The 26,551-nt window shown below is 38.0% G+C and overlaps 1 protein-coding gene across 2 annotated transcripts in view; it reads right to left on the bottom strand.

The window, feature by feature from the left end:
- The window catches only part of pan3 (poly(A) specific ribonuclease subunit PAN3), a 214,232-nt gene that overhangs the window by 101,686 nt on the left and 85,995 nt on the right, over nt 1-26,551 (bottom strand). For both annotated transcript variants that reach the window (XM_039745503.1, XM_039745505.1), the window contains exons 6-9: nt 23,616-23,860; nt 11,349-11,453; nt 6,354-6,411; nt 1,905-2,066 (exon numbers count right to left, since the gene is read on the bottom strand). In XM_039745503.1, coding sequence (XP_039601437.1) covers nt 1,905-2,066; nt 6,354-6,411; nt 11,349-11,453; nt 23,616-23,860 — 570 coding nt within the window. The remainder of the gene's footprint in view (nt 1-1,904; nt 2,067-6,353; nt 6,412-11,348; nt 11,454-23,615; nt 23,861-26,551) is intronic.

Raw genomic sequence — 26,551 nt, 5'->3', positions numbered from 1 at the left:
GGTGTTTGGCACAAACTCAGCGAAACTGCGAGAGAAACTTAGCTGACATTAAATACAGCCGTGGGGTGGAAAAAGTCAATGTCACGCTCAAGGAAGACAGTGTAAAAAAAAAAAACCCGTGCATGCAGTGTGTCACATCTCGGATAAAGAGGAAGACGAGCTGTTTACTGATGCATTAAGAAACAACCACACGCCATGGCGCAGTGGTAGAGACTTTGCCTCTAGCGCCGACGTCTGAGGTTCAATTCCCTTGAGGGGGGTGCACCGAGTATGTACGCGCGCTTCCCGATTTATTTTACCCTCGCATCCCCTTGGTTTGAGACGTATGAAAAAATATGCAGTTAACGCAGAAAGACAGATCACCAATTGAAGCTTTATGAATAATGAAGACTTTATTCGCCATCAATGATTGTTTTGGTAAAGCCATACTCAGTGTATTCATTAGATGAACGGTAAAAAAGTAAGAGCGAGGGTAGGGTGACTTATTGAGGCACGCAGGCGAAACCACAATAGCACGCGGGCTCGATACGTCGGTGCGCGTCAACTCGATCTGAATTGCGCGATCACATTCGAAAAAATATATCTTTTCAAGTTCTATTTAGTCAACACAAATATCTTTGGTTGGAATGTAAGGCAAATTTACTCTTTACATTTCTATGGTCAATAAAAAGTTATGCAATGATGCCTACATTTAACTTACATTCCTATCAAAGATATTTCTGTCGACTAAATAAAAATTCCTTCTGTTTAAAATTTAAATAGAACTTCAACAGATACCATAGTTCATAATATCCACGCAGACTTGCACGTAAGAGCGGGAGTCATCCGTTTTAATAAACAGCGTATTGCACTGATACGAAATAGCCTGCCCATTTAATTATTTAGGAATGGATAAATAAATTAAGATTTTGTACAAATAATGTTTTTCATTTTTCTTCCTTGATGGATTCTGGCACCCCCAGCAACAGTTGCTCGTAGTACCGCCACTCCCTATATGCAGAGTACGCAGTCTGCGTAGGGCACCAACTCCCAGGGGAGCACCATCCCAGCTGCTCAAAAAAATCGCTTTTATATATTATAATAATAAATTAATATTAATAATATACATATACAAATAAACAAAAATATAAACGTATATATTGCATTTTACGGTGAACGCAGAGTAGGCTAAGCACGTGATGACGCGCACGGCGCGCCCTCACCTCTGTTACGGCTGCCTATTTGGCCAAAATTGATAATAATTGAACAATATGCCTGGTCCTGGAAAGAGATATCAACAGTCCGGCGCCGAGAAATGAAAGAATAAAAAGCCCAAGATGAAGCCTGTGCATCACTTCAGGTACGTTCATCATCCTATGAAACTTTATTTTATTCTGTCGACGTTGATAATGTGTTTTAATGTCGGTAATAATTTCACGACTAACGCATCTTTCTTAATATGAATACAAGCAGATCAAAATAAACAAAATGAATTAAAATTCATTATATTAAAACATAGAGGCAATTATGATTTATTGATTAATAATGACCATATGGTGTCATTAAGTATGTGTTTTTTTTATTATTTTATTTTTACTTCCGTAATATTTGGTGGAGGGGGCACAAAAGTAAATTTCTGCTTAGGGCACCCATTTGGCCAGCAGCGGCCCTGGTTGCTCTATATATATAAATTAATTATTTTTTTGTAGCATAGTCATTATGTGCATGAATGGACTGAATAATTAAACCTGTGTGTCTATCTGGACAATACTGCTACCTTCTCCTCAAATAGTGAGTTCCATGAACGTTACTTATTCTCAGTTTCAACAATATCAGAAAAAGACAGACTTAATAAAACTAAATCCAAAGTCTAGTGCACCTGTTTACTCGTATGTTTTCAAAAAATGAAAGTTCTGGGGTCTTACCGTGTATTCGGCGAAGGCAGTATGGCAGATCATCTTTACTATTCACAGCTTTGTAACAGGATGTAACATAACTGAAGTTGCTTGTTTTCTGAAGACGATTTGGAGGTGGCAGTGGTTCTAAAGGAAACAGGCTATGATAGTTGTCCACTTCTGCAGGAACCCCTGATTGTAATCGAAACACCAAAAAAACATGTAAAACGTTTTATTTTTTACTCTGCTGAACATGTAAGCTTGAGACTGATTTTTTGAAACAGGAATTAGGAGGATACAGTAGTCTAGTTCACATCAAACCCACAAATTATTGTCTTGAGTGTCAGACATGTTTTCACAGTTCTACAAACCATACTTTAAGTTTTGTTTCATGTCCCATTTCACACCTTTCATTTTACTGCAATGAATAAAAACCTAAAAATTTCTTTAAAAAAGCTTGTCTTCCTTTATATTTTAAAATTTCTGAGTCGTGAAGTGATTAACAAAATAGATTAGTTTTATTTTCTATACAATTTTGAGAAAAATTGCATTAAAATAAATTTTATATGTTATTTTGCAATTGTAAAACAGTTACTAAAAAATGTTTTTTTTTCCATGGATTAAAGTTTTTTTCTGGTGGAAAACAATCATAGTATTCCATAAGTTCTTGTTCACACGCCTTCATTTACCCATGTAGATGTAATGAACATAATTTGCAACATACCAGCAATCTCAATTATATTCTGTGACTTTCATTCAATTTTTTTAAAATGTGACTAGCTGTATATTTTCTACACAATGTCTCACCAAAATGCACCTCATGTATATTACTATTTATGCCTGTGGGATAAAGCACAATATGGGAAACCCATCACTTGATATTACCTAATAATTACCCTTTCCTGTATATGAAGATTAGGAAATGTATGGTCCAAGGGCCATGGAGGAATGACCTATATATTTTTTCTGTCTCTTATTCATCTTCAGGATTACAATCGCCGAGTCTGTCACTATAACTGACAAATCGGGTATACTACCACTACAAACACAGAAAACATCTTACAGTTTTACAAAATGTCTACAGCTAATAGGAAAATATTCCAGTGTTTTTCTTTTTTACCATTAGATATCTTTATTTAAACATACATGCTCACAAACAGGGATTACATAAATTAGCTTTCTGTTTCAATAGCTCAAAGTCATTTGGCTGCAAAACACCATAGTGTTAGCTGAAGGGTGGGAAGTTTATTATTTAAATAATGTAAATAATAAACACATTTCAAGTGTTTTTTTTTGTCCTGTAATTCAATTAATTAATCCAAGAAGGATGTTCCAAGTGTTTCCTTTTGATAATGAAATGATAATTCAAATAGTGCAATAACTGAAATTAAAAAGAAAATTGTAAGATTTTCATGTTAAAACAATGTAAACAATGAATAACTGTAAAGTGCTTCCTTCTTTCTTCTCACTGTTTTTTCAGAGGCTAGAAAATAGAATGTCACAGGTATTCTTTTTTAATGTAAACTGTAGTACTGCAAGTCTATGTTTCACAAAAAGAAAAAGTGAACATTCTAAGTATCATATTGTAGGTGTCATTGAGTGGTTCATATTTAAATAACAAACACTTAACTAAAGTGACTTTACAAAAATAATTTTTACTCTCTTACTCCAGCCTAAATGTTACTGGAACCTTTAATGGTGACATAACTTTTATGTACTCTAAATGACCAAAACTGATTTTAAAATGCTCCCTTAATTTTTTCAATCAAACATAAAACCCACTAATTACTTAAATATAGAAAACAATTAAACAACAGTGCAGACAGCTGGCAAAAACTAAGCACTAATAATTTATCACTTGTACATGTGATAATATTTTTAAAGCCTGAATGCTTCCTTGTCAATCATGTTAAACTGCTAAACTCAGATACACTTTAAAACACATTATCAGTGCTTTGTAAAAAGCATGATAGTCAAATGATAACTTATAAACTAGTAAAGTAGGAAGAATTAATCCTTCTTTGACGACACCAAAGTTTAACAAATCTGCTGAAGCTGATATAACCTAATTCCACCAAAAATGACTTGTGTGTTTAATTACCTAAAAGTGCTAGCAGAATAAATACAGATAGAAATTAACAACATCCCTGCCACATACCTAATAGAAATTCCGAATGAGAAACTCTGCTGCATTGGCTGTACTTTATATAAATCTTAAGTGATCAACCCTTTTCCTCTTTATCCTGCCTCAGCTCAGAGGGGGAGCTAAAATATGACATTAAATGATATAAATTGTGGACAGTAACAAAAATAGTCTAAAGTTCATTCTTCAAACGTTAAAAACGTTAAAAAGTAAACATAGTAAATATGACAGAGTATGTATTACAATAAAAAACAGAATACACAAAAAGGATGATTAAATTAATATAACACTGATACAAGAAAGGTATTTTTCAGGAATGACACTAAATAACTAGATAGATAGCTAGCTGGATATAAAGAGAATATATTTTTTTTACCCCATCCCAGATTCATATATTTAACACTAGAATCCCTGAAGCCTATAAAAAATATGCGTAATGCCGGGCCATCTTAAATTCCCTTGCTCCTTGTCTTTGCTTTGCAAATGTGTTAATCAGCACAACCAGCAAGTAGCCTGCTATCCCATCCCTCACTAAGGCAGCTGAAAGTCTGTTTATCTGGGAGTAAGATGTATGGAATTGTACAGGGTAAAAATATATCGTTGGAATACATGCATTTCATGTGTGTTCCGTGTCTACAACGATTTGTGTAAATATAGAATGACCGGAAATGCGACACAAGAAATGTTGTACACATAACTAAAACAGAAACTTTTTTCATGTTATAGTAATAATTGGATAATCTTTTTAGTTAGCCAATAAAAGGTGTCATTTTGCTTGATGTCTAATTACATCCATAATGACTAACACAGTATAACACCCTAGTATTACAGTAATAATTGGCAAAAATGTTGATGTGAAGTGTATAATGTGTGAAGACTCAAGTCCAAATAAACACTTTCATAAAAGATATAAAAAAAACAAGCACATTTTTATTCAAGAAAATAACCAAAAAAAAAAAAAAAAAAAAAAAGGTTCAATTTACATGTTACTGGCAATGCATCCGCTTGGCTGGTGCAGAGGTAAGAACTGCTGCCTCATAATCAAGAGATTGCAGGTTTGATTCCGGGTCCACCTCACATTTACCATTTTGAGTAGTGAGCTGCTATTATTGTTACTATTACAGTATAATAAAACATACATTTGATTTGAGTCTGTAACAGCTGGTGTAAATGTATGATTCTTGTAAAAGTTAATGCTGAAGGGATAAAAACAGACTCAAACGCACCTCAATCATTTCTTCTTGGTGTTTTATTGAGCAGACACCACAGTGTCTATGGTGGATGTTACTTTTCCTCGCACACGGACATTCACATCAACATGTCATTTGAACGATTTTTTAATTCAAATATCCCAAGAATAAAACTAAATAAAAAAATCATTCAAATGACATGTTGATAAGAATGTCCATGTGCAAGGGAAAGTAACATCTTTTACGAGTACCATAAATTTACACAGGATGTAAGAAAACTCACATCAAATGTATATTTTTGTATGATGATAAATGATAATAATAGCTCATTACTCAATGTGCAAAATACAGAGAATACACAGGATTTGATCCTGTTACCTCACCATTGCTAAACAGTAGCTTATCCACTGCACCATCTGCACAGACCAGTGACCAAGCAGTGCTACTTCTGAGACAACTGGCTGAAAATGAAACACACAAATACACAGGTATGTGAACGTCTTTTGCTTTGTAAATACTAATAGTTGGGCTTTAGCAACATGTCAATTGATCAAGTTTTTTCTCTTCGGTTTTACTCTTAAATAAAAACATACTTGTTTGCTACAACTATTGAGAAAGTGTTTCTTGGATATTTGGGCTTCACAAATCCTACACTTCACATCAAAATTATGTTGTTATTACTATAACATTTTCTGTTTTAGCCGTGTGTTCAGCATTTCTTGCCTCGCATTTCCTCTGTCATTATTTGCACAGATCGGTGTAGACACAGAACACACATGAAATGTATTTATTTCAAATCATGGTATTTCATTATCTATACAATTCCTTAATAATGTATTACCAGATAAACACTTCAACACAGAATTCAGATGTAAGGACTGTGGCAGGAAGATACCTTCATCTGAGTAAATGAGGGTAGGGGTGTAACAGGCTGCATTCTGCTAAATCACACATTTGCAAAACAAAACCGGGCTATTAGTGCAATGATAAAAAGCTACAAGTTTCTTGGCATACGTCAAGAAAAAATAAGGAGGTCAGGAACAACAAAAAAAATCATAAGCTTCAGGGATTCTGGTCTTAAGCTTATTCATTATCAAACTAGATCATGCAGGCATGGTAACTTTAAAAAAAAAACAAAAAACCTACCTGGATTTTCACCTTGATCAATCTGGGCCATTGTTATTAAATGCCTGTTGATCAACTCCTGCATGAAGAAAATATTGAAAAAGAAATAAAAATAGAAAATATAACAATCTGACTTTTATTTCGCAATCAAGTTTTTACAATCTTATTTTTGACAATTATATACTAGTCCTGTCTATTAAACACTACTGTGCCACTTCAGGGAAAAAAAGTACAGTATTAATATTACACAATTTCCTAGAGTCAAAGATTTGAGAAGAAGTAATAGGCAGTGTGTCACATTCAAACTGTAAGCATATTCGCTTATGCACTATTTTTGAAAATGTCCAATCAAATGCACTTTGGAGTGTTTGACATTACAGAAAACAGCCTTATGTTTTTGGTGGGCTAGTTTCTATTGTAATTAATGATGTGTACTCTTTTCCTACAAATGAAAAAAGTGAAAAAACGCCCATTTTAAATGAAGGGCATCCAGAAAACAAAATACTAGTGATAGGTAAGCTATGTTATTAAGACAATTTAAGTGAATAGGACGGATGAACTTGTTGAGCTTAGCTTTCATGTTCAGTAATGCTTTGGGGGCTGCTTAGCTGCTTCTGGCGCTGTGTGCTTTGAATAAGGAGACTACAATTTTTGCAGCAAAACAGCCAACAGGATAATGATCTGAAAAGAAGAAGAAAATATTGGACCACTATGAAGTGTGCTACTATGAGTCCTGATCTGGATCCCACTGAACATCTGCGAAAAGAGCTGAAACTCGTAGAAGGCACCAATCAAACCAGAGACAATAATAAGAGAAGTTTGGAAGAACAGGCCAAACTACCAATCAAGATTTATAAAAATCTGATTCAGTGCTACAGAAAGAATTTGATTACAGTTATTGTCTACAAAGGCTGTGCTAGGAAATAGTACATTAAGGATAATGTCTTAATGAAGACAGCAGATGTTCCAAAAACAGTACGAAAACATAAAAATGACACAAGAATCTTCACTGAAAGATGTTGTGTTGAAAAGGTATGTACAACAATATCCTCACAGTGTTAATGAACATAATTATTGCGCACCCTCGTTCAAGTCTGTTAAATTGAGAAATTACCAGTTGATAAGTACTATAGTACTTACCAGAAAATATTCAGATTCTATCACGTTCTGCACACTTAACTATGCTGTAGATATTTAATTGATAAATGTTCCATTTGTACCCTTGTTTTCAGAAAGGGTTACAAATGAGTTAAAAAAAAAAAAACTGAAATCTCTCATTTATGTAAGTATTCAGACCCTTTGCTGTGGTACTCCAAATTGTGGTCAGGTGCATCCTGTTTGCTTTTATTATCCTTGAGATGTGTCTAGAACTTGATTGGAGTCCACCTGTTGAAAATTGAATTGATGGGACATAGTTTAGAAAGGCACAAACCTATGAATATAATGTCCCACAATTTATACTGCATATCAGGACAAAAACCAACGAATGAAGTAAAGGGAACTCTGTATGCCTATGTAATAAAACTGTGGTGAGGAATAGATCAATGAAGTAGTGCAAAACCATTTTAAAGCTTTGGGTGTTCCAAGAAGTAAAGTGACCTCAACAGTTGTGAAATGGAAGAAGTTAGTCTGTCCAAACGAAGTAACCAAGAAAGAAGGACCTTGGTCAAGGAGTTTACCAAGAACCAAACTGTCACTCTAACAAAGCTTCAGTGTCAGAAAGGACGAACCACCTTAGCACCATTCCATCAATAATGGGATTTTGGTAGAGTGGCCAGATGGAAGCCACTCATAAGTAAAAAGTATACATGCCAGACCACTTGGAGTCTGACAAATGGCATTTTAAGGACGCTGAGAATATGAGGAAAAAGATTCCATGGTCTAATTAGACAAAAATTTAACTCTTTGAGCAGAATATCAGACACTGCTCATCGCCTGTTTAATACCATCTCTACAGTGAAGCATGATGGTAGCATCACACTATGGTTACTTCTAAGATCATCAGGATTGAAGGAAGGATGAAAGCAGTCAAACACACAAGGTTCTTTGAAGAAAACATATTCCAGAGCACATGCCGCTCAAACTAGGTGTCTTTCAACATGACAATGATCCAAAGCATACACCCAAGACAATATTGGAGAGGCATCAGACAAATTTCTGACTTAAAACCCATAAAACATTTGTGGAGAGACCTGAAGATGACAGTTTACAGATGCTTGCCATTCAGTCTAAAAGAGCCCGAGAGGATCTTCCAGGAAGAAAGAAATAAACTGCACAGCTTGAAGATACTTACCCAATAAGACTTGAGGCTCTAATTCCTGACAAAGAGGCTTCCACAAAGTACTGAATTAATAGTCTGAATACTCATATGAATGATAGATTTCAGTTTTCGATTTGTAATAAATTTGTATTCCTTGGAAAATTATTTCACTTTGTCCAAACGGATTACTGAGAGTAGCCTGATGGATAAAATAAAAGTGTGCAAGGAATGAACAGGTCTGAATACTTTCTGAATCCACTGTATGTATACCATATGTAAAAATGTGTTAGATCTTGCACAAGACCATACTCAAAGCAATTGGTAAGAGTTGAAGATCTTTGCTTATTTTCATTTTATCTTGTACTTAATACTTGTTTTATACACCTGTAAGATATTTTTTGTTATTGTGCTCATAAGAATTACGTTTTTCTGTCCAGCACTTTTGGATTTATTGGTCCATGAAAACCCCATCATATGAAATGCTCAACAAATCATTTTGATATCTAGTTACGCAAGACAGCAAGCTTTTTGGCGTTCTCCTATATTTTCACCTCTAGACCCCCCCAAAAAAAAACTAACTAATTTTAAGGCCATTTCGGACCACATTTTGAGCAAGAAATTACACCCTTATGATAAAGAACACACCAATAGGTATCATCAGCAAAAATGATCAGAACAACTTGAAGAAGTAGTGCATGCCACATAAAATGCCCCCGGGGTTTACCCCCAATGGGATATTAAATGTTAAAAGTTTCTCCATTTGCTGTAAAAAGCCCGGGCTCCTAGAAACTATTGATATCGTCAGAAAAAAAATTAAATGCAGAGTCAGCGGTTTCGTTTTGCAGAAGTGCTCGCCCCCTTGTCCATCAGCAGCTAAGCAAGCTTCACTTTGGCAATGGAGTCGCCGTCTTTCAGCTTCATTCTGTAACCTCATACTTCGTTGTACTTCCAACTCGTTACTATTAGGCCACCTTGCCGTCTCTTTGAGCTTCATGCTGTAGATTCACACTTCTGGGCCGGACAGATAGACGGAGACACTTCCACAAGTAGATGTTTATATATAAGATAGCTTGTGAAACTTTTTAAAAACTGCCTAGCTCATTAACAATTTCAATAACAAAGAGATTTAGAAAAAAAAAACTTTTTAAAAATATAGCTGTATATTTTACTATGATACAAACAAAAATATTGTTCATAAATAAATATGAACAATTGCAAAAAGATCATATAGAGAAAAGCCAAACAAAATGACACCTTTTATTGGCTAACTAAAAAGAATACAATATGCAAGCTTTCAGGCCCCTGGGGCCTGAGTTGCCTCGAAAGCTTCCATATTGTAATCTTTTTAGTTAGCCAATAAAAGGTGTCATTTTGCTTAGCTTTTCTCTACATTCATAATGGTTAACACGGTACAACACCCTAGTAATAAGATCATATGAAACTCTATGGTTTTTAGTCCAGTTGCTGAAGGATGAAAAGAAAATGTAATATCAAGTGGAATCATAATATAACTTCACTTAATTAGAACGAATTTCATGTAAACAAATAATATACACACATCATCAAACCTGGTTAATCCAAGTCAGAATCAAAAGGTTCATCTTATCAAGCAGAAAGTTGACGCAACACATAAAACAGCCCTGGATAGAGTGCTAGGTCATTAAAGGCTCTTTTCACATACGCATATGCACTTACACTCAACTGTAAACTGAATACTTTGAATACTTGTGTCAATGTGATGTTTCGGTTTTTAATACGTTTGCTAATACTTTTAAAATCCATTTTTCGCTTGGTTATTCTGGTGTACCTATTAATGCTTGATGTGGGGGAAAAAAATTAATTTAAACAATTTTACCATAAGACTGCAACACAGCAACATGTGAAAAAAGTAAAGGGGTCTGAAGGTTTTCTGAATCCACTGTATGCATGGGTGAGTGTGCATGTGTATATATCATTACGTAAAAACACCACTCTTACCAAAGTGCTACCTGAGGGAATTGCCTCATCACCTCATCTCACACACTAGCCATGTTTATGTGGATAGAAAACACATTGCATTTACACTTAAGATAAATGTGATCACTATGCATTTATGACCAACTCCAAATTTTAACTGTACGATACATCATCAGCATATTTACACCAAGTTTATTTTAAAAATAGTCAAATACTATCTGATCATGGTGTGTGTGATTGAAGGTATAAATAGATGTACTGCTTTAGGTACAAATTCTCCTCTGCATCCAGATTGCCACTGTCACTCAACATTATGTGGTGATGTCATGTTTTCACTCAATACTGATTTCACTCCTGTGGCAGCGGATATCTTTCTGAATTCACCGGACTGCCCATGTAAAGAAAAGTTGATAAAGACAGAAGGCAGGTTCAAGAGAGCAGCGAGGAAGAATATAGGACTGTGATAATCAGTGAGGTACGTCTGCTGATATATTTCCACCCATACTGGGTATATAAAGTGTTATTTTTGGCCCTCAATAAAATTGAGTTTGGCATTAAAGGATTAGAGGGTCTAGAATATCTGTAGTCTACATTTATTTAAAACTGCATACTAGGTTTAAGATATTCAAACCACATTCAAAGAATAATTTGGTTTTAATCACGGAGATTAATATAAAAAAATAAAAAAAATTAAAAATACAGCAGAAATACTTTGCTTATCACATTATTTGACAACAAAAAACTGAAAATATGTAAATACATTTCTGTAAATGTACAGAATAACTGAGTTTAAAACTTACCTGCCGAAGCTCATCAGCCATAAAAAATGAAGGTGCATTTGCTTTTGGTTGCATATATGCAACATGAGGTGGTGTTGGAGGATATATGTGATAGGTCGGAAAAACCTAGGAACAGAAAACAATCTGACATGTATACAATTGCAAAAATGACCCTAAAAACATTCCTTTTAATTCTTTACAAATACTAATCACTATTTCTACCTAACAGTAAATGTCTTGCTTGCGCCTAATACCCCTTTTTTCCACTACAATTTTTTTTCTCTAAATGAAATGACAAACTGCTGACTTGTGATCAAAGGCATTAAAAAAAAATAAGCAACATGAACATCACTGCAAAATGACTAATTTTTTTTAAGAATCCTTGTAAATATGAAGCACTATTACAAGCTAATGGTCATACATGAGACTGTTATTCATAGTCAAAAAATTGTCCTGCTTGAGACAGTTTTCATGATAATGCTTCTTGTCCAAGATAAAGGAATAACTATTGACTCATAATGAGTAGCAGCATGCTACAGTAGCTCTGAGTATTTGAGTCTTTCAGAGATTTTTGTTGCTTAATTTTTGTGCTTGCTAACAACACTACAATAAAAGAATTGGCACTAATCAGCTTTAGTAATTGTTCCTCGTCCTCAGGATTCTGAATGCTATCATGTGTCTTGACTACAGAAGCAGGGTTATGATTCCATATATACGACAAACAGTGTGACCAGTCTTTGTTTTTCGAGAAGAACGTGGATATTCCAGATGAACTGAGACAGAGATACAGATACATCAAAATTTAGACAAAAAAGACCAAACAATAACTGAATGTACAAACTGTGTTTCCAAACTTTCGTTGTGGTAAATGTAACATCACTGGCAAATAAGATGGAGGAAGTAACAATAGTTACAAGGACACAGAGGGAATAGTGAAAATGAAGCATTTTCTATTTATAGAAAAATGGCTACAAGAGGAGGATTATAAGGTTACTGTGAACAGTTTTGCTGAACTAAGCAGACAGAAATCAACATTAAGTGTAGAAAGAGAAAAGGAGGTAATTTTGTTGTGCTTGTGGATGTCATAACCTCATTTCAGTCAAAAAATAGACCTGCAATTGGAAAACTGAACAACTTTCATTAGTATGCATACATGTCATTTGAGAAAGGGAGGTAACCTTGTTGTGCTTGTAGATGCCATAACCTCATTTCAGTCAAGAAATAGATCTGTAATGTGGATACTGAACTTCTTTCAGTAGTACTCATGCTTGTTTTCTGCAGCACGAGTTCACCCATACCATCTTGTTTTTATTTATATTCGGACTACTGCTAATCCCAGCACATTGTCTGGTGAGATATTATCATTAAATTCTACACTAACCATTAAAGTGTACTCATAATAATGTTATTTTATCTTATTTAACACTCTTTAGTCACAACATTAAAATCATCTGCCTAATACTGTGTAGGCCCATCTCATGCTCTGTGACTAGTCTTGTCAGAACACCCCACAAGACCTGCCATTTTGGACTTTCTCAATCAACTAGCAATAACAGTTTGGTCCTTGTCAAAATTACTCAAATCTTTATGCTTGCTCATTTTTCCTGCTTCCAACACATCACCTTCAAAAATTAACTGTTCATTTGTCCCTTCAGAGTGCCACTGCAACAATATAATCACTTGTTGGTTTATTGTTGTGGCTGATTGGTGCATTTTTACTGTATTACAGAGGCAATAGGCAATTAGTCACATGGCACTAAAAAGACAATTTCCCATATCTATATATATATAATTCACTAAGGACACGCAACATGCACGCAAGACAGAGAGCCCCGCCCGCCAACTGTAAGACCATGGGATACGCACGACAGGGCCAGGCCCGCCAACTCTAACCCTCCTCCCGCGTCATGGGATACGCATGACAGAGAACCTCCCGCCAACTGTAACCCTCCTCCTGCTCTCGAGGCACATGCACTGCCTGCTCATGTGCCCACATGCAACAACTCACCAAACACAGCCTCAATCGCTTTCGTCTGTGCTACAGTCCACATGCACCTCTGAGCCACATTGACTTTTCACTTCTGGCTGCTTTTCTATATACAGTAATCCCTCCTCGAGTGCGGGGGTTGCGTTCCAGAACCCCCCGCGATAGGTGAAAATCCGCGAAGTAGAAACCATATGTTAATATGGTTATTTTTATATATTTTAAGCCCTTATAAACTCTCCCACACTGTTTATAAATATTCCCCGCACAGTTATACAGCATAAACCCTTTGTATTCTCTTAGATATTAGGTAAGATTATTTGAAATTATGTATGTAAACACACTTTTTACATACAGTAAAACCTAAATATTATTTTAAAGATAGCGAGTGTCTCCGATATCACATATGTTACAGCCATTACGATAGACAGGCCACCAGCAATAAATACGTACAATGCAAGAAAAATTGTATACAGTAAATGTGTGTACAGTGACACTAAACGTACATACATGTAATAAGCAGGGCTGTGGAGTCGGAGACAATTTTGGGTACCTGGAGTCGGAGTCGACAAAAAGTTCACCGACTCCGACTCCTACTAAATTTAAATGGGAATTAAAAAAAGTTAGTTAAAATGTCCCAATTCACAAACAGTCATAATGAACTACTTCTCTGCTGTAAGAATAAAGCCCAATGCATGCAGTGCATAATGTTACCACAAAACGAACATGTTAAGTAACCATGAAGAATGCTTTTCATTGACTGTATGCGTCACTATATGGGATGTAATTTACAGGTAAGGTGCGGCACCGCTTTCCATTGTGTCGTGTTCCACTGTTACAGGGAACAGTGAACCTAGCCTAAAGCCCCCCATACATTTACAGATGCACTGACGATTTTTCGGCTGTTCAACGAGTCATCACGCGTCAAACGCCTGAAAAATCATCTGGTGTGTTCTCAGCTCTGTCGGCGCTTGGGCACTGCCCCTGAAGCAGTAGCAGGAGCAGATCGTTTTGGAGCCATAATGAAGGGCTTGAGTATGCACAAAGATAAACACAAAATAGCACAAAAGTTAACTCTTTACACAGCGAAACACGTTGATGCTGAATGTGCGAGACGAGACTTCCTGGTTAACGCGGAATCGAATTCGGTGCTCCGTCGCTGAGCCATTCAGCACACAGGAACTTAACTGCGTGCTCTGATTGGTTAGTTTCTCAGCCATCCGCCAATAGCATCCCTTGTATGAAATAAACTGGGCAAACCAATTGAGGAAGCATGTACAGGAAGTAAAAAGACTTATTGTCCGCAAAACCCGCGAAGCAGCGAAAAATCTGCGTTATATATTCAGATATGTTCACATATAAAATCCACGATAGAGTGAAGCCGCGAAAGTCAAAGCGCGATATAGCAAGGGATTACAAATATTAAATATTATTAAATATATTATAAATATATATAAATAAACATAAATAATCGACCAAGTCGCCCGACCATGGGGTACGCACAACAAAGCCCCGACCGCCCACTCTAACACTCCTCCCTCGTCATGGGGAATGCACGACCGAGCCCTGCCCGCCAACTCTCACCCTCCTCTCGCGTCCACCCTCGCTCTCGAGGCATGCGCACTGCTTGCTCATGTGCCCGCCCCCAACATGTCACCAAACACATCCTCACTCGCTCTGTGCTACAGTCCACATGCAGCTAGCTGTGAGCCACGTTGACTGTTCATTTGCCTACTATGGCCACCACCTCAAATGCATTTCATGTTGTTTCATGAAACAACACTTCTTTCAATGTTATACAAATTCCTGCATCAGGTAACTGTTTGTTTCTATCAGTCGAATATTTCTGGAAAAATGTCATCGACAAAACTGTTGCTCTCGAATTACGCAAAATGGCTGTAACCTTTGTTTGACAATATTGGAATAACTTCGGCGACGTGCTGTCCGTTGTTCTTAGTCACGGAAGCATAGTCATACAGTCTGCTCAATAATACGCTGACTACATGAATATTTCCGGAGTTTATGGCGGCGAGGCAGAAATTGTGGCAATGTCCCAAATACTTCCAGCTACTATCTCCATTCACTTCTGAGAACGTCGTCATGCCTCTCCTCGAGTTTACAATCCAGACCAACGTCTCTCCATATCCCTGCTCTTTAGCGGTCCTTTGGATCATGGGCATTACGAAGTTAGCTTGCCTCTCAAATACACACGTGATAATATTCTGGTGCCATCTATTGACAATGTCGGTATGTGCACAAGAAGTTCACAAACAAGTAAATCGCCACACTGATGTGACGTCACCTTCCCACTATCCTCTTACTGAAAAACATTTACAAACACATTTCACACCGGAATTTCAATGCAACATTTGCTCCAAAGCCTTCACACTCCAGAAATATCTCAAAGCACATTTAAACACACACTCCACTGAACGAATGATGCAATGTGAACATTGCCAGCAGTGTTTCAAAACAACTCGCGCTCTCAAGAAGCACTTACAAACTCATTCCAATCGCACCTTCAGTTGCACAATTTGTAACGAGGATTTCGCGGCTGAGATGGATCTCATCAACCATGTGCAAATCCATTCAATACAAACATTTGTCTGCAACCACTCTGATGTGACGTCACCTTCCCACTATCCTCTTACTGAAAAACATTTACAAATGCATTTCACACCGGAATTTCAATGCAACATTTGCTCAAAAACCTTCATGCTCCAGAAATACCTCAAAGCACATTTAAACACACACTCCACTGAACAAATGCATTCCACTCAGGTCTTTCAATACACTATTTGTTCGAAAATATTCCGACTGCAGAGATATCTCAACACACAGTTAAAATCACACTCCACTGAACAACTGTGTCTTTCAGGAAGTGTTCACACATCAATAAATAAGCCAAGGGTTGGCTAGTACTAATCTATTTTTATAGCCTCATTATATGTTTGAAATTTATAAAAATAAAATATGAAAGCTCTTTCACCAAGAGAAACTGATTTTATTAATGGAGATTCACCACCATCTCCTATGGTTATATACACCAAGGTGTCCAAAAGGAGCACGGTATATAAATGATTTGGGACATAAGACTAATATGAATGCGGCCAGACTAAGATGTGACTGCATAAAAGAGATACAGTGGAACCTCGGTTTGCGAGTAACTTGGTTTACGAGTGTTTTGCAAGACGAACTAAATTTTTTAATAAATTTTGACTTGATAAACGAGCAACATCTTGCAATACGAGTAGTATGGATACACTTTGTCTGCTGAGCGTCATGTGATCACAACTGAGCTGATGGTTCTTCTCTCGCACGCGTCTCTCTTTCTCTCTCCTCTTGAGAGCAATCGTCTCCTATTCTCCGTCTGCATAACTGCGATTATTTTTGGATACGCTTATACAGCGAACTGCTACAGCGCTGGGAGACTGCGACTGCTTTGGGACACTCTTCCACGTGTCGTCCCGTTGGGTGGAATCCCACAAGAGTTTAGAAACTCACTCACACCAGCCATAATTCTTTTTAAAGGTAAAGTGCAGGTTAATTTGTATTATGTATTTTTACTTTATATTTTGTATTAATCATTTTATATGAATAGTTTTGGGTTGTGGAACGAATCATCTGAGTTTCCATTCTTTCTTATGGGGAAATTCACTTTGATATACAAGTGCTTTGGACTGCGAGCAAATTTCCGGAATGAATTATGCTTGCAAACCGAAGTTCCACTATACTTTGTCTGAAGAGTCGAAACAAGCAAGATACACCGTGCTGCACATAAACACGTATAGTTACAAAGTGTTGTGAAGTGGGCAGTGCCTGTGTCACACAAGGGGTTTGTGAGAAACCTCCCATGCACTTCCTTTCTGGGATTTAATGACTGATTCACTGCCACAGAATCTATTATGATCAATGAATAAAATATGTTGGTAGGGGAGTTTGAGAGGGATCCACCTTGGGGCTGGTTAAGGAAAAAGTGACTGATTTTGGTAGGGATGCTCAGATAAAGCTTTTATTAGGGCCAATACTGATCACCAATTATCATATTTATGGATAAGCAATTCTTTTTTTTTCTTTATCTCTTTAAAAAACGTTTGCACTAACGTCCTGTATAACTAGACAAGGAAAAGCTCTATATTCTTATAGTATTGTGTTAACTTTAGTATTTTTATTATTAAACTCAAGACCAAAGGTGGCATGTGTTAAGATTTATTAACAGTATTAAATTCTAAATGTTTAACCTCCTTAGTGTTGGATTTTAATCCACAAAACATTTTTAGGCATAAAAAAATTTCATTTTACAAAAAAAAAAAAAATATATATATATATATATATATATATATATATATATATATATATATATATATATCTGTACCAATTGGCTAGACAGAGGGACCAAGCCGGGAGAGATGTGCAGCAGGTTAGGGTAATAAAGGATAAAGATGGAAATGTACTCACAAGCGAAGAAAGTGTGTTGAGCAGATGGAAAGAGTACTTTGAGAGGCTGATGAATGAAGAGAACGGGAGAAAGAGAAGGTTAGATGATGCAGAGATAGTGAATCAGGAAGTGCAACATATTAACAAGAAGGAAGTAAGGACAGCTATGAAAAGAATGAAAAATGGAAAGGCTGCTGGTCCAAATGACATACCTGTGGAAGCATGGAGATGTTTAGAAGAGATGGCAGTGGTGTTTTTAACCACATTGTTTAATGGAATATCTGAAAGTAAAAGGACGCCTGCGGAGTGGAGAAAAAGTGTATTTGTGCCGATATTTAAGAATAAGGGGGATGTGCAGAGGTGTAGTAACTACAGGGGGATAAAATTGATGAGCCACAGCATAAACCTATGGGAAAGAGTAGTGGAAGCTAGGTTAAGAAGAGAGGTGATGATTAGTGAGCAGCAGTATGGTTTCATGCCAAGAAGAGCACCACAGATGTGATGTTTGCTCTGAGGATGTTGATGGAGAAGTATAGAGAAGGAAAGAAGGAGTTACATTGCGTCTTTGCGTACCTGGAGAAAGCATATGACAGAGTGCCTCGAGAGGAGCTGTGGTATTATATGAGGAAGTCTGCAGTGACAGATAAGTACGTAACAGTTGTACAAGATATGTACAAGGGAAGTGTGACAGTAGTAAGGTCGGCGGTAGGAGTGACAGATGCATTCAACGTGGAGATAGGATTAAATCTGGGATGGGCTTTGAGCCGTTCCTTATTTGCAAAGGTGAAGGACAGGTAGACAGACGAGATTAAACAGGAGTCTCCATGGACTATGATGTTTGCTGATGACATTGTGATCTGTAGTGAGAGCAGGGAGCAGGCTGAGGAGACCCTGGAGAGCTAGAGATATGCTCTGGAGAGGAGAGGAATGAAGGTCAGTAGGAACAAGATAGAAAACGTGTGTAAATGAGAGGGAGGTCAGTGGAAGGTTGAGGATGCAGGGAGTAGAGTTGGCGAAGGTGGAGGAGTTTAAATACTTGGGATCAACAGTACAGAGTAATGGGGATTGTGGAAGAGAGGTGAAAAAGTGCAGGCAGGGTGGAATGGGTGGAGAAGAGTGTCAGGAGTAATTTGTGACAGACAGACATCAAGAGTGAAAGAGAAGGTCTACAGGATGGTAGTGAGACCATCTATGGTATATGGGCTGGAGACGGTGGCACTGACCAGAAAGCAGAAGACAGAACTGGAGGTAGCAGAGTTAAAGATGTTAAGATTTGCACTGGGTGTGACGAGAATGGATAGGATTAAAAATGAGTACATTAGAGGGTCAGCTCAAGTTGGACGGTGGGGAGACAAAGTCAGAGAGGTGAGATTGTGATGGTTTAGGCATGTGCAGAGGAGAGATGCTGAGTATATTGGGAGAAGGATGTTAAGGATAGAGCTGCCAGGAAAAAGGAAAGTCTAAGATTAGGTTTATTAGGGATGCACCGAATGTTCGGCAACAGAAAATAAGTAAAAAGGCCGAATAAATTTTGCGGAACAATGACGTTTTTAATGACGCGATCAAATAGTAACCCGCATAGAGTGAGAGGCGCGCACTTTATGCAGCAAAAATGTCAGCAGTGTGGAAGCACTTTAAAGCATCAGAGAAAGAGGCAAAAACGGCCGTTTGCAGACACTGTTCTGCTGAATTGTCAAAAGGGGGTGCATCTGCAAAAATGCTCAGCACTTCAAGTTTAATTTATCCCTTAAAATCAAGACACCCCGAACATCAGGCAGAGTACGAGAAAGACACGGCAGCGGCTACGGCAACAGCAGCAGCGAAAAGGAAAGTAGCTCCTCCCAGTCCTAGGACACCCACTCCATCTGTGGCTGACTTCTTAGAAAAGGCAAAAAAGTTTGCCAATGACAGTGACAAAGCTAAAGGTATTACTAAAAGGATAATGGAATTCATCGCATTGGATGATCAACCATTCTCTGTTGTAGAGGATGTTGGATTTCGCAGGCTTATAGACCATATTGAGCCCCGTTACACCATGCCTAGTAGACGGCATTTCTCAGACGTGTGCTTACCTGAGATGTATAACGTCGTTTCAACGTCCATGAGCTCTTGGCTACAGATATTGCAGCCGTCAGCTTCACGACTGATATTTGGAGCTTGGATGTGAGCCCCGCCAGTATGCTGAGTTTAACTGCGCAGTGGATCAACACAGATTTCAAGCTCTTGTGCTTCACTCACAAGAGTTTAGAGGGTCCCATACAGCTGTAGCCATATCCGGCGTTGCCAACATGTTTAACACTTGGCGTATCGACCAATCTAAAGTGCATGCGGTAGTCAGTGACAACGCAAGAAATATGTCTAAAGCCATGGAAGATAGTGATCTGAAAGGCATACGGTGTACGGCACACACAATTCAACTGGCGGTCAACGAGGGATTGTTGAGTCAGTGCAGTATAGCAGATGTGATAGCGATAGGCAGGAAAATTGTTGGCCATTTTAAACATTCACCGCTTGCCTATGTGCGCCTACAATCTATCCAAGAACAGTTCGGAACGCCACAAAAGCGTTTCCAACAAGATGTGAGCACAAGGTGGAACAGTACATATTATATGCTGGAAAGCCTTTTTCGCAAAAGCGAGTCTTGGCTACATACATAGCAGATCATGACCTGCCCGCGACATTCACCGCATACCAGTGGGTGTTAATCGAGAACGTTCTCTCTCTTCTCTCCCCCTTTGAGCAGATAACAAAAGAGATAAGCTCATCTGATGCATCTGTGGCAGACGTCATACCTTTACTTGCAGCACTAAAGCGTCATTTAAACAAAGAGGCTGAAACAGACCACGGAGTTAAAACAACTAAAAGTGCACTCTTGGAAGCTGTCAGCACACGATTTAGTCAGGCAGACTCAGAACCCCTGTACTGCATCGTGACTGTGCTTGATCCACGATATAAAGATCATTACTTGGATGTGGGGAAAATGCTGCGCACAGGAGAAATGATCCAGGCCGAGTTGGATTTGGGAAAGCCGCTAGGTGATGGAGACGGTCAGGTGATGCACAGTGCAGGAGATGAAAACAGCGCAGAGAGTAAACAGGCTTGTACTACAGATGAGCCGCGCACAGTCTCGCTGTCTGACATGTTCGATGAGATCCTCCAAGAGAATAACCCATTTGCAAGACAGAGGACAAGCTCAACCGCTCAACAGTTAGATGGTTATCTCTCAGAAGTCCCCATCCCCAGGAGCAATAACCCTCTCGAATTTTGGAGGACCAATCAAGGCCGCTTTCCCGACCAGGCAGATGGCACGCAGGTAGGCTATGGGAAATTAATTTAAGATTTTATTTATATTTTGGATTATGGTAACACTTTATAAGTAGTTTCTATTTTTAACATTAACTAACAATGAAAAACCCTTATTAAAAGCATTTATTAATCTTAATGTTAACATTTACTAATACAGTATTATTTACAGTAATTTTTGAATTAAAAAGTATCAAAAGTGGTAGGCCTATTTGTTAAAATTGTTAATGCACTTATACTAACATGAACTAAATATTTTTTATTATCTTACATTAACGAAGATTAATAAATACCATAACAAATGTATTGCTCATTGTTAGTTAATGCAATAATGTTAACAAAAGGAAACATTGTAAAGTGTTACTACCTATATTTTATATTATGTATTTTGTGAAAATTTAACTATTTTCAGTGTAGTAAAATAGTAGGCCTACACTGGGTTTCAACCATTTCATTATCTTGAAGACATTGTTTGTTTTGAAATGAGCAACTGTCAGAAAACTGCAATAAAAATTTCAACTATTCTGCAGGTACTTACTTGTCTGCTCCATGCGCAAGCACCGACAGCAAGAGACTGTTTTGTGCTGCATCTCATGTCATCGATGAGAAGAGGAACCAACTTTCATGTGAGAAAGCAGAGAAGCTACTTTTCATAAAGAAGAACCTGCCACTTTTCCTGAAGAAGTAGGCTAAGTAGGCTTATGTCTAGGACAGTTATTCATTTGTTGTGGGTTCATCCACATTTTTGCACTATTCAATGCACATTTGTTGTTGTAGACATACAGAGTTACATTCTTTCAGCAGTCAGTTATAGGCCTAACATAGGCTATTCAAGAAGGGGAGCTTCAAAGATGGCCAAATAAAAATATTTTTTTATTTTACTAATTTATTTATTTTAAGTTATATTGTGCTTTGTTTGTATAATATCTGCTGGAATGTTAAAAAAAATGTTCAGTGTTAAATAAATATTTTGAAATTGTATTTTTGTTATTTGATTTATTTCTCTGAAAAGCAACACAAAATAGTAAAAAGCAAATTTTTACTATTTAATTATTGTAATGGTGAAAAAATTGGCAAAATAAATGGAAAAAAAATGCGAAACACCACGTTCAGTATTCGGCCTTCGGCCAAGAATTTCATTTTGGTGCATTCAAGGTTTATGAATGTTGTGAGAGAGGACATGCAGGTTCTGGGTGTAACAGAGCAAGACACAGAGGACAGAAAGATATGGAAAAAGATGATCCACTATGGCAAACCCAAAAGGAGCAGCTGAAGGAAGGATATATATGTGTATATACTGTAACCGAGACAGTTACTACTACAGATAACTGTTTTAAAGTGAGAGGAAGAAAGTATAGCAGTGTTTTCCAAACGTTTTTCTATGGTGGAACACCTTTTGCAACCCAAAAACTCCAAAGACACACCACAATACCACCAACAACAAAAGCATTAATATCTATACACTTGCTAAACTGCCCAAAAGGAGCAGGTTGGCATTCACAGACTAAGCACTTAGTGAGCACTTTGGATGCAATACTCAGGTAGGCTACTGACATTTACATTATACTCAACTGGTACTAAGCAGACTAAAGTGTGCAAGAAAATATCCCCAACCATTACACCACCACAACGAACCTGAGCCATTTATACAAGGCATAGAAATCAATCATATTCCGATCTTATATTGTCGAATTTTAGTGAGCCTGTGTGAATTGTAACCTCAATTGCCTGTTCTTAGCTGACAGAAGTGGCTTCAAGGTTCAACGTGTTGTGCATTCAGAGATGTTCTACATCATTTCGAACCAGTATGTCTTTTCACCTTTGGCATCAACAGGGCATTTTTGCCTAGAGAAATACTGCTCATTTTATATTTACCCTTTTTCAGACCATTCCCTATAAACTCAATACTTAAATACTCAGTCCAGCTCATCTGGTACCAACAACCATGCCATGTTCAAACTCACTTAAATGACCTTTCTTCCCCATTCCGATACTCGGTTTGAACTTCAGCAGGTTGTCCTGACAATGTCTACATACGTGTGCATCTACATTCCCATTCACACATTCACCACGGCATCTCCAAACTTTTTTAGTTCTGTGCTCAGTGTGAACCTGCTCTCATCTGTGATGAAAACGGGGTGCCAATGGCAGAGCTGCTTACTGTGGCATTCTGTGGCAAATGCCAATCAAGCTGCTCAGTGATGGGCTGTGAGGATCAACTTGAGGACGTCAGGCCCTCATGCCATCCTCATGGAGTCAGTTTCTGACAGTGTGGTCAGAAACAAACATGCACACTAGTAGCCAGCACGAGATCATTTGTATGGCTCTGGCAGTGCTCCTCCTGTTCCTCCTCACAAAAATAAGGAGCAAATATCCGTTCTGCTGCTGGACCACCACATGCTACCAGTAGTGACAAGGACACTAGCAAAACACAAAATTTTAACAAAAATGCAATTTAAATAAATACATGTTATTCCACTGTTATAATGACTATAACCTTACAACATTATGTTTTATTATCTCTGCTTAAATATGCAAGAGACTCAAAATACAACCAAACTTACCATTCCTGTTAATGGAGCTGGAGTTGAATCAGTGTAGAAATATGTGGTTCCTCCCACTGTTTCCTTCTGAATAATCTGCGATGCTGAAGACTGCCCGGCTGAATCAGAGCCTGGAGCAGAGGCATTAGTAGGCACCATATAATTTGCTGGGTTGGGAGTATGGCTCCGTCTACGTGGGGCAGGTGATGTATGGGGAGTAATTTTGGGCGAATGCAATGGAGAAGACCCAGCTGATAAAGACATTCCTAAGAAATAAGCAAAATACTGTAGTAAAACAAACAATCTGAAAAAGCTATGTTAGGATTTGTATAATTAATTTTTCTTGTACAACAAAATGCTGAGAAACCAAAACAAATTGAATTTGGCATTAATATCCAATACATCAAAACAAATATTATAGCTATAAAATTTGAGACATAAGTACTGTTCCAGTGTAAATGTTAACTGATTTTAATTAAGGCTATAATAAATGACTTTAAATTTAAGAAATAAGAAACACAGTGCACCCACCAAAAAATGTCATTATCATAGTTTTGTCTTGCAAATTGAATATGATCACATTAAAAGTTCCTTGAAACAGGAACTTTGTGACTTAAGAAACCAGAAATCAATATGCTCATTTGTGCAGAACATTCAACAAGAACAGAAAAAAAAAAAAAAACTTTCCACATTAGGGGGCAACTGGCTTTCAAACAAAAACCTTTAAGGGCAAAATCATCTTTTCTGATAGAGTATATCAGCTCCTCCTGGGGTCATGTAATCTTTGCTTAGCTAAGAGGGGCTCACAAGGAATATTATGTTTACTGGCCCCTAAAAGAAAAAAAAGAAGATTTCAAAAAGACAGATGTGATTTGTACTCAGATACTGTAGACCAAATTAAGACAAATGTTTAGCTTTCCCACAAAAGTTATACTAAGTTTACTTTATTAACTTGGACTATAGTCTGCAGCATCACAATAGGAAATATATAAAACAATGAAACTTTAATGCCACTTTTCTTTAAGACAAAGAAAACATTTATTGTCATTACATTTTAGCTCAAGATTACAGAAAATACTTCAAAATATAATTAATATTAAAAATACTTTACATCAGCCGCTCTGACTGTGACTCTCAGAGGAACAGATTCAGATGTGCGTAATGCTTCGAATCCTCTGTAAGCAGGACATGGGTCACTAGACCATAGATGGTGTGTCACTTATTCACAGATTCCTCTAATAAATGCCTCCTTATCTGCCCTTAGAGCCCTCGCACCCACCCTTCTCAGTTCCCAGTATAGACTGGAGATGCCATCAAGCACTGCACTGCGACTCCAGTCAATGATATCCAGAACGCCCTGCAAGATAAAACACCTCCTTCTGGGAACACTGGTAACACCAACACAACACTCCGCAACCTTCAGGGTCTTATCATGGAAGGTCTCCCATATCACATTAGGATCAGCAGTCACACACAAGTCTGTAACTTCCAAACAAAAACTATGTGCAAACACGTCAGAAAGAGCCTGATTTGGAGTATGGCCAGGTCCAGCCTCATTTTCCTAGTTGGTGGTCTGTGGTCAGAATTCACAAACTGGGCAATTCTGTAGACCCTGCAGTTCTGTCCAGTTTTTCAAGACCCTTGTCCAGTTTTGTAAGGGTGGGGAAGGCTGCAGGGATCTATGGTATCTGGAGTAAACTTCTCCAGGCTGGTGGTAAATTTGTCCTCCTGGCATTGCAAGCAACATTTGCTTCCATTTGGGAGACTGGTGTCATCCCAACTAACTCGAAAATGGGACTTGTCATCCCTATCTGGAAAGGGAAGGGTGATCACTTGGATTGCAGCAACTACAGGGGATAACACCGCTCTCTGTGCCAAGTAAGGTCCTTGCTAGGGTTGTCCTAAATTGGATCCGTGATCACTTCCTCACCTACCAGAGACCAGAGCAGTCTGGTTTTACACTTAAGAAGTCTACCATTGACTGCATCCTGGCACTGAGGGTTCTCATGGAGTGCAAACGCGAATATCAGCAAAGTTTCTTTGTAGCCTTTGACAATTTTCATACCCCTCAAGGTTACTGGATATCATGGCCAGCCTGTACACTGGTACTGTGAGTGCTGTACAGAGTGGAGGTAGAACCTTAGCATAATTCCCCAGTTGATTCAGGTGTTTGTTCTTGCTCCTACTCTGTTCAAAGCTTGCATGGACTGGATGTTGGACAAGGAAGTGTGGTCCAGTGGCTGTGGGGCATCTGTTGGCAAAGAAAGATTCACTGATCTTGACTTTGCTAACGATGCTGTGATCTTTGTGGAGTCAATGGAGGCTCTGATCAGGGCACCTGAGAGATTGAGCGAGGAGTCTGTCTTAGCTTGTGAGTGTCCTGGATAAAAACCATGATAAAGGACTTTAATGACCTCTTAGGCACAACCGTCAGCAGTGTCTGTCTGAAGAAAGAGTGTCAACCTTGTTGAGAGATTTACTTACCTCTCCATTGACATTTATGTCCCTGGTGATTCTTCCTATTAAGTCAGTAGAATGGATTGGGAGAGCTGGGGGTTGGGGGTTCAGGAGTTCGCTAAAAAGGGGTATGTTGCACTCCTGATATCTATGCAAAAGGACAATGGTCCAAGTCTTTAGAGTCCTGGTTCTTCCTATCTTGCTATATGGTTGTGAGACATGGACGCCATCCAGTAACCTGAGACAAAGACGGGATTCCTTCGATACTCTGTCTCTTCACAGAATCCTTGGGTACCACTGCTTTGACTTTCTGTCAAATGAACGGTTGCTCACAGAGTCCCAAAGGAGGCACATTACCTGCATGGTGAGAGAACACCAGTTACGGCACTATGGCCATGTGGCGCAATTCCCCAAGAGTGATCTGGCTCACAGGATCCTCATTGTTGAGGACCTAAGTCAATGGACCAGGTCAAGGAGACACCCACATAACTCCTGGCTGT

Source organism: Polypterus senegalus, chromosome 2 (genome assembly GCF_016835505.1).
Source record: "Polypterus senegalus isolate Bchr_013 chromosome 2, ASM1683550v1, whole genome shotgun sequence".
Taxonomy (NCBI): Eukaryota; Metazoa; Chordata; class Cladistia; order Polypteriformes; family Polypteridae; genus Polypterus; species Polypterus senegalus.
Note: the sequence above shows the minus strand (reverse complement) of the source record. Positions and strands in the feature narration are given on the sequence as shown.